At 38.9% G+C, this 14,383-nt stretch overlaps 2 protein-coding genes across 3 annotated transcripts in view; one reads left to right on the top strand and one right to left on the bottom strand.

The window, feature by feature from the left end:
• Nucleotides 1-1,471, bottom strand: part of MTREX (Mtr4 exosome RNA helicase) — a 102,829-nt gene extending 101,358 nt beyond the window's left edge. Inside the window, exon 1 of the mRNA XM_038530599.1 lies at nt 1,103-1,471. Within this exon, the coding sequence (XP_038386527.1) occupies nt 1,103-1,236 (134 nt within the window). The 5' untranslated portion in view covers nt 1,237-1,471. The remainder of the gene's footprint in view (nt 1-1,102) is intronic.
• A 79-nt stretch (nt 1,472-1,550) lies between these two features.
• The window catches only part of DHX29 (DExH-box helicase 29), a 46,006-nt gene continuing 33,173 nt past the window's right edge, over nt 1,551-14,383 (top strand). Inside the window, exons 1-6 of one of the 2 annotated variants that reach the window (XR_005355510.1) lie at nt 1,551-1,861; nt 7,006-7,079; nt 8,281-8,394; nt 9,308-9,437; nt 10,135-10,277; nt 12,035-12,163. Coding sequence is in view for 1 of the 2 variants with exons in the window: in XM_038530598.1 (XP_038386526.1) it covers nt 1,681-1,861; nt 7,006-7,079; nt 8,281-8,394; nt 9,308-9,437; nt 10,135-10,277; nt 12,035-12,163 (771 nt within the window). In the remaining variant the exon portion in view is untranslated. The remainder of the gene's footprint in view (nt 1,862-7,005; nt 7,080-8,280; nt 8,395-9,307; nt 9,438-10,134; nt 10,278-12,034; nt 12,164-14,383) is intronic. The other variant, XM_038530598.1, reaches the window with a different exon arrangement.

The raw sequence follows: 14,383 nt of genomic DNA, 5'->3' as shown, positions 1-14,383 counted from the left end.
CTCTCTCTCTCTCTCTCGGTCTCTCATGAATAAATAAATAAATAAACTTAAAAAAAAATCACCTACTAACCTTTAAAAAATGTATCTGTTCTACCTCTTAACCAAGACTAAGAATCCCTTGAGAGCAAAATCATATCTAATTTAAATCACTCTCCTGTTATCTCCCCCAGTCAACATTATATGTTGTTGATAACCATGAACCATCTCATTTTAATTCAAGTATTAACTTTTCCTTAGTCTACTATAACCAATTCCGTACACTTTATTAATCAGTCTATACATATGTTTACAAGCTAACAAGTTGTAAAAATTTTCTTAGTAAACTCAACGACAGCCAGCTTTTGAGAATGAATTACGTGCTAAGCACCCTTAGGTGCTTTATATATTATCTCACTTCATCCTCACAATCCTAGTAGTAGGCACTCTCAGGTTCTATTTATGGGCAAAAAAACCCCGAAAGCTTGGAGATTAAATTCCTCTCCCTGCTCCTGTTGCTATTCTGCCAGGGCCAAGTCGTCCGAGTCACGTTTTCTAAGCTTCTTAACCCTTTACTGAACTGGTCATTAGTCTCATTTTTTTTTTAAGATTTTATTTATTTATTTATTCATGAGAGACACAGAGCGAGAGGCGGAGACCCAGGCAGGGGGAGAAGCAGGCTCCACGCAGGGAGCCCGACGTGGGACTCGATCCCGGGTCTCCAGGATCACGCCCTGGGCTGAAGGCGGCGCTAAACCGCTGAGCCACCCGGACTGCCCCTAGTCTCATCTTTATTAAAGGCTGCGGCAGGTATCGTGGGGCACCTCACCGCCCCCTCCGGACCCCACGGCGCGCACCCAGGGTAGAGTCAGCAACCTAGGCGTCAAGGAATTGGCAGTGGCAGGAGCTCACGCTGCCTGCAGACACTGGAGAAGGCCAAAATCCTGACTCACCAAGCCAACACTCTGCCTTCCCTTCAACATTTACCCCAAACCCCTTCACTGCCCGATGCCACCGAGGTAACACTGCACTTGCTCCTGCTCTACACAAGAACGTCGTATGTTCTCCCCCTCGGCACTGAGAGAAAAAAAAGAAAAAAACAAACACCTCCTGACACCTTCCTTACCCGCCCTTTTCCGCAGATCCCGGCGGCCCCTTCCATTTCCCCTTGTCTTTCTCCTTGTCTTTTTTAGTTCCGGACGCGGTGGTCGAGTCGTCCTCGAACACGCTGAAGAGTTCATCCCCGAAGGCGTCCGCCATCTTTCGGAGCTGAGAGACCGAATCTCCCTCCTACCCACAATGCTCTGCGAGCGCACCGACAGTGACGCCGCGGGCGGCCTCGGCTGTGGCCCTTAGAAGACAAAAATAGTCTAGTCACACAACCCCACCCCTCGGGATTCTTCCCTGACTTCTTCTCTTCCGAGTTTTCCTTTCCGACCACTACCCGGGAGCCGGTGGCCTGACTCAGAGAGGGAGCGTGGGGGAAAAGGTCAGGCACGTCGCGGGCACCTAGAGGGCGGGGAGGGGGCGGGACTTCGGCGAGTCGGACCAATTGCAGGGCAGCAGTCGCCCAGGCCCGAGAAGCCCGGATGGAGGACGCTGGGTGGCGGCGTGGGACCCGGGGAATGTGAAGAGCGCTCCGGGAGGCGGTGCTGCGGCGGTTCCGGGAGCTGCACCGAGGGGGCACTCTGCCACAGCTGCGACATGGGCGGCAAGAACAAGAAACACAAGGCGCCGGGGGCCGCGGCGGTCCGGGCCGCCGTGTCTGCTTCCAGAGCCAAATCTGCCGAAGCTGGTGCTCCCGGGGAGGCCCCAAACAAGAAGCCTGTGGCCAGGCCGCCCCCCGCAGCTGCCGCCGGCACCCGGGAGCCCAGAGTCAAGCAAGGTACGAGCAGTCCCAGAGCCGCGCGCGGGCTTTCCACCCCCAGCGGCTGCCGCTGTTTCCGACGGAGAAGCCAGCGCGACCTGGGTAGACCTTAAGGTCTCAAAATTTCCCTCTCCCACACCTGGCGCTGCTAGTTCCCCACCTGGTGGCCTTGTCCTAGATCAGTGTAATACGTTGGGGCCTCCCGAGTTAAGACCGTACCCCTGGTGCAGCCTGGCGACTCCCACCTAACCCCCGCTCTTTCTTCTTCCGAGAACAGAATAAAAATTGCATTTGCTCCCATTTCAGCAGGAATCTCCTGAGCCATCATCTGAACTACTTAGGCTGATGCAGAGCGTAAGGGTGTGCAGTTCCTAACCTTCTGCAGCCAGACCCGTTTTCGTAACGTGCTCTTCATTTCATTTTCAGCCAGGTTGTCGTGGTTTCATGTGTTATGGAAAAATCAGTAAGAATTTCAGTACTTACGCACCGAGTATGGGTATAACGTATTGTGGAATTATCTCCAGTCTTTACCATAACCATGCTGTTTTGGCTTACTGTGCAGTTTGGTTTGATAACACAGAGATTGCTGATTCCAGCTATAGATGAGCAGGCCCCATGTATTACAGCCGATTCCAAAAGATGAACAGGTGTCCTGTTTTGTTCTGCTTACTCTTGTTTGCTTGTAGTTCTTACTAAAATATTCGTCCAAGACATATTTATTGAACATCTCTGTATCTTTCATGGTGTTAGGGGTGGAATGAGCAGTATAGACACATCATCTTTTATGGACGTTGCTAGCCTAATGGCGGACACAGGCATTAAGTAATTACACCAACATGGCTTAATACTTATAAAGTGCCACAAAGAAAAGCTAAAGAAGAGAATTTAAGTAGCCTAATTTTTACTAGGGAGGAGGAGGAGTCATACAATGTCTGTTTGAGAAAGTGACAGTTAAAGTGAGATCAGGAGGACTAATAGGTGTAAAGAATGGGGGACGTAGTATTCTTGGCCAACTTAAGGAACTCCACATGCCAAGATCTTGAGTGAGGAAGGAGCTCTGGTGGGGCTTTGAGGTACTCATGGAATGTAAGCGTTGCCGAAGAGGATGAGACTGAAGAAGTCCTTCCTTCAACTGTCACCTTGAAAGTGGATAACTAATTCTTTGCCCTACAATTTATTACAGCATTTTAACTACAATGTTATAATGCCTATAATATGGTTACATAGAATTTCTCTTGGACAATTATTCTATGTCACTTTTACTCTCAGTCAGCCTCTTTTGTGTTCTTTGTCTTTTCCTGGCATTTTTCTGAATTCTTTCAACTCTCTAATAATCATTTGTTATCATTTTTCTTAAGATTTTACTTATTTATTGATGAGAGAGGCAGAGACACAGAGGGAGAAGCAGGCTCCATGCAGGGAGCCGGATGTGGGACTCCATCCCAGGTCTCCAGGATCACGCCCTGGGCTGAAGGTGGTACAAAAACCCGGCCTGCCCTCAGTTTTGACTTCTCATTCTCCTTGCTCCAAAATGTGACCCTCACCAAAGGTGTTAATCTGTGCTAGTAGAGTTCTCTCTGGATAGCCCATGAAGACAAGGACTGGGTCTTATTTATCCCTGTTTAGGTCCCTTGGCTGGTTCACATCCCCTTGCAGATGTATACTTTTGTTCAGAAAGAAACCAGAGTGCCTCAGTGCACCTGTCACCAGCACTAGCTACTCAAAGTGAACGTATTAGTGATAGTGGGTCATTAAAATCAAGTGCAATGTATTATAAAAGGAATATGTTATGAAAGTACTGGGCAACAAGAAATTGATTTTTGGCTGATGCTTGTTTTTTATTAGCTGAGTCATCTTGAAGAAATCACTTTTTCTGTGCTTCAACTTTAGTGTAATTATTTTTGAGAATAACGTATTGTGCTCTGTGAAATATCATTTATAAATTTGAAATCCATAATACGTTTGCCTTGGAGATACTATACACTAACATCCTTACTTGCAGTAGATTTCCAGTAATTCCCTCTGTGTGAAACAGAATACCACAGTTTATGGGAAGACCCAAAGTCATGGGTCTTTAAGCAGCAAGGAAAGTAACTTTCATAAATCATGTGCACGTTATTTGGCAAAAGAATGGGAACCATCTTTATACCATGGCCCATTGACTTAGAATTGCATTTGAGGGCGGCAGGGGTGGCTCAGCGGTTTAGTGCCGCCTTCAGCCCAGGGCCTGATCTGGAGTCCTGGGATCGAGTCCCACGTCAGGCTCTCTGCATGGAGCCTGCTTCTCCCTCTGCCTGTGTCTCTGTGCCTCTCTCTCTCCCCCCCGTCTCTCAATAAATAAATAAAATCTTAAAAAAAAAAAAAAAAAAAGAATTGCATTTGAAAATAGGCGTACCAATTTATAAATTTGAATATCTGGGTTTTTTTGGTGCCTTCAATTTTTCCTAAGTAACACGTTTTTGTTTTTGTTTTTAAGATTTTATTTATTTACTCATAAGAGACACATTTGAATATGGTGGTAGGGAGCTGTTAGATTGACATTCTGAAAGTTGGCAGCTGACAGGAAAAGATACCAAAAAAGCACCAAATGGAAAATTAGAACAGTTTCAGGGAATTGAGTAAGCACAGTCTTTTTAATAGCCTCTGCATTCCTCCAGGGACAATAATAGATATTCATAGTAGGTAATACCTCATAAAAAGCTTCGAATTTTGCTGTTTGAATATGTATTGAGAAGAATTTGAAATAGAAAGGGCCTTTCTGGTTTACTTGATTTAATTTGTAATATCTCTGTAGCAAGATCTCATTGTTTCATTTCCTCAGCATATTGTGTAAAATGAAAACATACCTACTTTTAGGGACTGTTTTTGACCCCCAATGTGCAGCAGTATTTATGTACATTCTCCTGATTTTCTGGGAACTCAGCTTTTCTTTTATTTGCCCTCTGGAAGTTCACAGTATAAGCTGACTTCAAGGAAATGATGTGACTGGATGTCTTAGGTAGATCGGTTGGAGGAAACAAATGAGAGCTTACCGCAATCTTCAGAGCTTCTTACTTACTTCAGTCTTTACTAACAACAACAAAAAATAAAAGAATTTACTATTTCACCTCTATCAATAACACATCAACCTGGAACAACTTCTCAGTGTAGTCTTGGTTAAAAAAACTCATACACCTGTACCTTTTCCAAAACGGTAATAATTGGATCCCTTTAATGATTTGGGGACTTGTAAACTCTCATTAATATGCTAAATTTGTTTTTTTTTAATTTTTTTTAATTTTTTATTTATTTATGATAGGCACACAGTGAGAGAGAGAGAGAGGCAGAGACACAGGCAGAGGGAGAAGCAGGCTCCATGCACCGGAAGCCCGACGTGGGATTCGATCCCGGGTCTCCAGGATCGCGCCCTGGGCCAAAGGCAGGCGCCAAACCGCTGTGCCACCCAGGGATCCCCAATATGCTAAATTTGTGAACAGGTTTACAGCATTTGATGAGACCTCACAGAAATGGCTAAGGACTATTGAAAATGTGCTCTAATTTATGACTATTGATATGAGCAAGGTTACTAGGATTAAAGTTTAATGCTAAAAGATAAGGAAATTAACCATACTGTGCCTTTTTTTTTTTCATAAAAAGTGTTTATATTAACTTGTCATGGGTTTGTCATTTTTATGAATTGATGAATATTTAAATTTTTTTCCTTTTTATTTACAATATGGTCTATATCAGTGTTATAATTCACGTGAACAAAAAGTATTTTGGGATCATCACTGATTTTTTTTTTAAACAATTTGGAAATTTTTAAAAAACTTTTTAAGGATTTTATTTATTCATGAGAGACACAGAGAGAGAGAGAGAGAGAGAAAGAGAGAGAGGCAGAGACACAAGGAGAGGGAGAAGCAGGCTCCATGCAGGGAGCCTGACCTGGGACTCTATCCATGCAGGCTGCCCTTGTCACTGATTTTTTTTTTTTCTAATAATAAATTTATTTTTTATTGGTGTTCAATTTGCCAACATACAGAATAACACCCAGTGCTCATCCCGTCAAGTGCCCACCATCCAGTCACCCCCACCCCCCGCCCTCCTCCCCTTCCACCACCCCTAGTTCGTTTCCCAGAGTTAGGAGTCTTCCAAGTTCTGTCTCCCTTTCTGATATTTCCCGCTTATTTTTTCTCCTTTCCCCTTTATTCCCTTTCACTATTATTTATATTCCCCAAATGAATGAGACCATATAATGTTTGTCCTTGTCACTGATTTTTAAGAGAGTGAGGGGATCATGAGACCAAAGGTTTGAAAATACTATTTATTCCTTGGTTGTTCATTGGTAGGGAGCTAGTGATATGCATAGCATTTCTTTTGGTTGGAATAGAATTAACATCTGTAGTGGGTTGAGTAGTGTCATGTTGCCTCCCCACCCAAAGTTCATTTGTACCTGGAACCTCAGGACGTGACCTTATTTGGAAATAAGGTCTTTATAGATATAATTAGTCAAGGATCTTGATATGAAATTATCCAATGACTAGTATCAGAGAAAAGAGGGATATTGGGACACAGACACACAGGAGATAAGGCTATGTGTAAAAAAGGAGGCAGGCAGACAAGGCAAGCAACTCCCGGGATCACCAGAATCAAGAAGAGGCGAGAAAGGATTCTTGTCTAGAGCTTGCAGGGAGTATGACAACTTGACTTTGGAGTTCTGGCCTCCAGAATTGTGAGAGAGATTTCTACTATAATTGGCCAACCAAGATTGTGGTAATTTGTCTTAGGGAACTAATACAGCAACCTTGGACACTATCAGTAGGAGATGATAGGAACTGCCAACCATCTTCTCCGCCAGGATTCTAATATCCTTTGAGAGGTCTTACTTCAGCCAAGTGCCAGGCAGAAAAGCATCTGATTGTAAAATATGAAGATAGATTTCATTTTAAAAATGTACAGGCCTTTGCTCTTTGGAAGTAACTGATTAACTTAGAGGATGCTAATTGGTAAAATGTTTTTGAAAACTAGAGGTCATATTGCTACTTTGTAGATTATTTGGTGAAGTGGGGAAAAGGGCTGAAATAAAATATTTAATGTTTAGCAATTTTTAGAGGAAAATTAAAATAATGTAATAGCTATTAATGACCAAATTGCCTTGACTACTTATTGTCTGTTACATACAGGTCCGAAAATTTATAGTTTTAATTCTGCAAATGATTCTGGCAGTCCTGCTAATCTGGATAAATCTATTTTGAAAGTGAGTACTGAGTTTTGAGTCATTTCAAGAAATGTTCTCTTTGAAAAGGGGAAAAAAAAGATTTATTCTTAAGCATAAGAATTATGAAGTATTTAAAATTTTTGTAATAGTTAAATTAATTGCTGATCTGTACTAAATAGAAGTAAATCATAACACATATGTTGAACATCATAAAAAATTAAGGAAGATCTGGATAAGATCCAAATGTCTAAGGATAGTGTATGCATCCTTTCAGACCTGATTTAGTATACATTTCCAGCTTCCTCTCCGTTATTCTTCTCCACTTCAAATTTTACTTTAAATCTCATTGTTCCTCCAAATCACGCATGATTTATGACTCCAGGCTTTTGTCAGTGGCCTCTCTGCTTTAAAAGACCTACTTCCCCCTTCTCCATTTGTCTCTTCTGGAACCTCTAGGAAGTCCTTCATAACTCAGCAATTTTCCTACTGGTTCCATATTATTTTCATGTATCTTTTTAAATAATTGCTGCACTGGCTTGTAGTTTATCTTTTTATATAGGTTCCTCTGCTAGACTGAATTCCTGAATTATATTTTTGAGCATAGCTCATAGTAGGCATTCAATAAAGATGTAAAGAGAAGGTATCTTTGTTGGTAGATGTTTATGTGTTCTAGGTTAAAAATATGGAAAGAACATACGGAACAAAAATATGGAAGACAAAATGGCTAATAGAAAAGCAGGAATCAAACCCTGGAAGCCAAAAGAATTTGTGTGATCTAATTATTACTATTTATATAGTTTTTACTTTTACTTCATAGTTCTTTTTTTTAGTGTAGCATCCATTTTTTTTTTCAAGCTGTGTGCTTGGGGTGGTTTACATTAAACAGATTTCTGGACTCCATTCCCAAGGATTCAGCTTGCTTAGGCTCAAACTTAAGAATTGGTCTTTACGAAAGCAATCCAAGGACAATATCTTGAGACCTACAGGTTTAAGAGGGGTTTTAAGAGGATTTTTTTCTTGCCATGTTGCTTTTTTCCATGTCACATTTTTTCTTAAATATATGGTACAGATATGGTCTAATGAATGGTAGTCTAAACTACAATAATTATTTACCTGATTTTCACTGAAATTCTTGGATTCATTGGTAGAGATATAGAAAATTGTATTTTTTTCTAATTAATTGTTAAATATTGCTTAATAATTTAGATTCTAATTGATATGACCTTTTTGGCTTCAACAGGTAGTAATTAATCACAAACTAGAGCAAAGAATTATTGGAGTGATAAATGAACATAAAAAGCAAAATAATGACAAGGGAGTGATTTCTGGAAGACTGACTGCCAAAAAATTACAGGTATTTTGCAAACTTTTTTTTTAAGTATCTTATTTTTAGTGGAGCATTTTTAAGACCTCTCCACACATAAAGTGGTGAGATAAAATGACTTTTTTCAATTTCCATTGAGATTTTGTATAGATCATTTCTGTCAGCAAGAATAGAGAAGGAATTGTGCCGGATACAAGTGTACACATTAAAATGGTGATATGAAAACTCAATTGCATTCCCCAAATTATATTAGACTCTGTAGTGGGCAATTTTGCTTACATCGTATCTGGCATAGTCAATACCAGAAGGTACTTTGTCTTATTTTTCAAATGAAGAAATTTGGGCGTGGAAAGATTAGGACCCTATAACCGGAGATTGTTAGCAAGTAGCAGAGTAAGCAGAGTCTGAATTGGAATCCAGTTCTGCCCAGCTCTAAAGATCATGCTTTAGAAAGTACATTAAGATGCTTTACTTTATGTATGAACATGTTCATTGAAGCGCACTACTTACAATAAAAAGAGAAAACATCCTAAGTGGTCACAAATAGGAAAATGTATAATTAGACTATGATATGTCTACCCAATGGAATATTATGTAACTATTAAAAGTGATGAGTTTCTAATAACTTGGGATGATGCTTGTTACAGTATTAAGTAAAATTTGTTTTTACAAAGTCATAGAAAAATGAATGAAAGGAAACATACTACATTGCAAACAATACCTTTGGGTAGTTAGAATATGAGCAATGTCTCCAAGTCCTTTTTTAATTTATCCATAGTTGTCAAATTCTCCATTTGGTGAGCATATTTAACTCTTCTAACTAGAAGGGGGGAAAAGATTTAAAGTAAAATTTGTATCAGAGTTTCTGGTTTAAAATGAGTGGGAGAATAAAATTAATAATAAAAGAGAAAATAGAATGCCTTTTTCCATTTCGCTTTCATAGGATTTATACATGGCTTTACAAGCTTTTTCATTTAAGACTAAGGACATTGAAGATGCCATGACTAACACACTCTTACAAGGAGGTGATCTCCATTCTGCCTTGGATTGGCTCTGTTTAAATCTTTCAGATGGTAAGTAGTATCGTCATAAAATTCTTAACAGTTTCTAGAACCCTTTTGAAATAATTTCAGCATTTGTGACATTTGTATCAAGTTTTAAAATGTTTTCATTGTGTTATAATTACTTATTTTGCAAATGTTCTCACCCTTTTTCATTCTTTACAGTGTATTTTCAGAGGTTGTAGTCCATGCAAGAAGAAATTATATTTTGTGCTTACTTTCAGTTGTCAGTAATCATCTTACAAGGCAATTAATACAACAAATTTTCAAAGTTTGCCTGCCTATAACTTATCTGGCTGGTTTGGGTTCAGAAATTTGGGCCACCTGGCTTTGGATAAATTTGATTTAATGAGGGTTGTAATCTTTGGCAAGAAGCTGGAGTGCAAACGACTGAGTAAGGATCCTGCCATATACAATGACAGGCAACCAAAGAGTTGGGAAAGGTTCAAATCGTTTTATGAAAATTTAGAAGCCTAACACATTGAGTATGAAATAAATGGCCAAAAAGAGGTGGGCTAGCTATCTGATGAGTGTTCCCATTCCTACTTTGACAGTAAAGCCAGGTTCATCATAGGATTTCTATTCTTAGGTGATGAGGGATGGAAGAAAGAAAGGTGCTGTTTGTCTAGGCAAGGTTGATGTGTATGTTTAATGAATGCAGATGCTTGTTTTATGTATCATATGCATGTTTTTTATTCTGATTTTTAAGATGCACTTCCTGAAGGATTCAGTCAAGAATTTGAAGAACAGCAACCTAAAAGTAGGCCAAAATTCCAGTCTCCTCAAATACCAGCCACTGTTTCCCCTCCATTGCAATCTAAAACCAAAAAACAAGAAGATACTAAGATTAAGGTAATTTAAAAATTAAACATTTGAAGTTGTATGAAATCAGAATGAAGCACATGTAACAGTTCATGAGTAGAAATACTAGGTTGCCATAAGATTTTTGCTTATTGAAAAAAAAAAAAAGATTTTTGCTTATTGAAAATAATTCATTGGTTTGCCAGGCTTCTCTGTCACTGTTTTAGTAATGTTTTGCTGCATAACAAAACACCCAAATATATAGTGGCTTAAACCAGCAATTAACTTCTTTAGATTCTGTAGTCTGGACTGGGCTCGGTTGGTTAGTCCTTCTATTCCATAAGTTATCTTCTTAGGCTGGAATATCCAAAATGGTTTCTTTACTCATAGGACTAGTGCCTCAGCTAGGGGGCTAGCCAGGCATTCCTCTTTCCATGTGGCCAATTCCAAAATACATGTGGAAGGGGATTACAGAAAGGCATGACTACTAGAAGGTGTACTTCACTAGGGCATTACACTTAAATAATCTGCATATCATAAAACCTCTGTGAACGTGGTTAAACCTGGAGAACATTATGCTAAGTGAAATAAGCCAGTCATAGAAAGATAGATACTACATGATTTCACTTATGCAACGTATCCAAAATAGTCAAATTCATAGAAGAGAATAGAATGGTATTTACTGTGAAGGGAGGAGAGGGGGAAGTGGGGAAATGTCTAATTGTTAAAAGTTTCATTTACACAAGATGAATAAGTTCTAGAGATCTGTGTAACATAATGCCTATAGTTAATACAATATTGTGCACTTTAGGGATGCCTGGGTGGCTCAGTGGTTGAGCATCTGCCTTGGACTCAGGGCATGATCCCAGGCTCTTGGGATCAAGTCCCACATTGGGCTTCCTGCATGGAGCCTGCTTCTCCCTCTGCCTATGTCTCTGCCTCTCTCTCTCTGTGTCTCTCGTGAATAAATAAATAAAATCTTTAAAAAAAAATTTGTACACTGTAAAATATATTCAGAGGATAGATGACATGTTAAGTGTTTTTACTACAGCCACCACTCTTCACTCCCACCAACACACATGAACAAAAGAACAGGGGTTTGGAGTTGATGGATAAGTTTAGTGCCTTGATTGTAGTGATCACGAGTGTATGCATATGTCCAAACTCATCAAAATGATAAGCTTAAATATACGTTACGATAAACTAGTATATAATTGATATATTAATATGCACATTAAATATGTACAATTTTGGGACGCCTGGATGGCTTAGTGGTTGAGCATCTGCCTTAGGCTCTGTGTGATCCTGGAGTCCTGGGATTGAGTCCCATGTCAGGCTCCCTGCATGGAGCCTGCTTCTCCCTCTGCATGTGTCTCTGCCTCTCTCTCTCTCTCTGTGTCTCTCATGAATAAGTAAAAAATCTTTTTAAAAAGACAAAATAAATAAATAAATATGTACACTTTTTAAATATATCAGTTATACCTCGGTAAAGCCTAAAAACAAAAACAAAAATCTGGACAGCATAATTGCCAGAAAACCACTGTTTTAAAGGCATAACGCTACTGTTTAACCATTCTTTTCTTTTTTTGCTTCTTTATATAAACATATTTTTTGGATTTTGCAGGTTTGGGCTTCTTAAAGTAATGTTGAATTCATTTGTCCTTCGTAGAACAGTATGTAATATTATTGAAGCTTATTTGTCTCCTGTTTATGAGTGTAAGAAAAAAATAGTAAAACAAGGACACTTAATGATAGTTTGACACCTTTTTCTAACTTTGGTTTTTTCAGTTATTTCTTTTTCCTTTCAGCCCAAAAAGGAAGAAAAAAATTTGGAAGTAAATATGAAAGAATGGATCTTGCGGTATGCTGAACAGCAGAATGAAGAAGAAAAGAGTGAGAATTCTAAAAGTTTAGAAGAGGAGGAAAAATTTGACCCTGTGAGTTAGAAATTTGTATTAGGCTTCTAGCTGGATAGTCATAGGCAACATATTTAACTTTTCTGTGACTTAGTTTTCACCTTTGTAATTAAAGAAATACCTACCTAAAAAAAAGAAAGAAAGAAAGAAAGAAAGAAAGAAAGAAAGAAAGAAAGAAAGAAAGAAAGAAAGAAAGACCTCTAGGAGTTGATATGAAGATAAAACAAAATAAAACTTATAAATAGCAAAATAGCAATGGCACAGAATAACTGCTCAGTAGCTGTTACTTATAGTCCTCCCGTGTTTAAAGAGGTAATCATCAAATATTTTTAAATGATTATCATTTGTAGGGAGGGAGTATGCTAAATTCCTTGCATAATAAAAGGCACATTTCTTTACAGAGGATATCTGTGGACTGGTAAGAAAAAAACCTAGGTATCATAAGAGAAACTAAAAATGTAAGGTTAAATGGAAACATTGTAGGAAGAAAATATTACAATATCTATGTCTGACAGAAGAGTTCTGTCTAGAAATTATAAAGATGTTTTAAAAGGACAACAGACACTTTATGAAAACAGATGCATGGATGGCCAGTAAACATGTAAAAATAATTTCAAGATCATTAGTCGTCAGAGAAATGAAAACAAAACTTATAATGAGATACTATTTTATATTCATCAAAATGGCTATGATTAAAGAGTTGAGTAATACCAAGTATTGGGAGGGCATGGAGCAACAGGCACACTCAGACATTGATTTTGGGAGTGTAAAATAGTACATCCACTTTGGGAAACTGGCACTTTCTTATGAAGTTAAACATACACTTAACAAATGACCTAACAGTTTCATTCCTACGTATTTATTCAAGAAAAAAGAAAACATGTCCGGGAAAAAAACCTGCATGTAAAATTTCATAGCAGCCTTATATTCCTAATAGCCAAACACTGCAAGCAACTCTCTAAAGCATACTTGAATGAAGGAAGCCAGGCACAAATGAGTACATGTGTAATTATTATATTAAATTCTAGAAAAGTCATTCATGCAAAATCATTCAGTAGTGACAAAAAAGGCAGATCAGTGGTTGCTTGAATCCAGAGGCAGGAAAGGAAACTTTTGGGGATGATGAGGATGTTTTATATCTTTGTTATGATAGTGATTAAACAGATATATACATTTGTCAAACTCATTTACTTGTACACTCACATGGGTGCATTTTATTGTATGTAAATTATACCATAGTAAAATTGATTTAGAAAGAAAAAAGGGAAGTTGCAGAACCCACTTGTGTAAAAGAAAAAAATACATTTATTTGCATTCCTACGTATGCACAGAAAAGATCTGGGAAGATTCGCAAGAAGCTATTATTAATGATTAGGACTGGGGTGCTAGAAAGGGAGGGAGACCTCTTTTTTTAGACTCTTCTATATCCTATAAGCTTTTTTTTAACTATGTGCCTGTATTAAGCTAATACAAACAAAAAGAATTTAGGACAGTACAAGTCTATGTTGAGGTTCAAACAAGGTCTCTTCTGATTGGAGCATTTGCTTAAGCCTGCAAAGCCGAGGGTGGAACTTGAAGGGTGGATGGGGAGTGCACATGGGCAGGAAAAGGAAGATGGTCCAGATGGGTGAGACAGTATGAACAGGGTACAGAAGTGGAATTGTGTAAGGGGCCTTTGGGTGTTAGACAGTTAATGAGTCTATACAGAGCATAAAACGTAGATGAGTACTGCCAGGTAGGAGTAAACAGGTGAGTTTAGCTGACACCAAAAGATTTTGATGCCTAAAAAATGAATTTGATTTTTCCTCTTATGAAAAATCCCCGAAGCATGGGGGCAGGTGAATTATAAGGAGAATTTGATATTGTAGGTCAGATTTAGTAGTGTTTAGTAAAGGTGGTTTGGAACATTGAATAGCGTTCTAGGTGATTTGGAAAGGATAGGGAAGCCGTTTTGGTAGCTGTTGCACTTCCTCAGGTGTAAAATAATAAGACTCTGAATTGGAAAAGAACAGAAACCTTTAAAGCAAGAATCCAGAGAAACTGTTGATTTACCTAATACAAAGCTTAACAAAACCAAAAACAGATTTGCTGGTGGAGCAATGGTGTTATCAGTGGCAGAGGTAGGACTGCTGAAAGAATGAGTGTCATTTGGGTGACGAAGAGAAGAGAGCTAACCCTTCTACCTGGTAACACTGTATTGTATGTGTTCTACATAGAGTGGTCCCAGAATTCAGCTGCATG

This window comes from Canis lupus, chromosome 2 (assembly GCF_011100685.1).
Source record: "Canis lupus familiaris isolate Mischka breed German Shepherd chromosome 2, alternate assembly UU_Cfam_GSD_1.0, whole genome shotgun sequence".
Classification (NCBI taxonomy): domain Eukaryota; kingdom Metazoa; phylum Chordata; class Mammalia; order Carnivora; family Canidae; genus Canis; species Canis lupus.
This window is presented reverse-complemented; position numbering and strand designations above follow the sequence as displayed.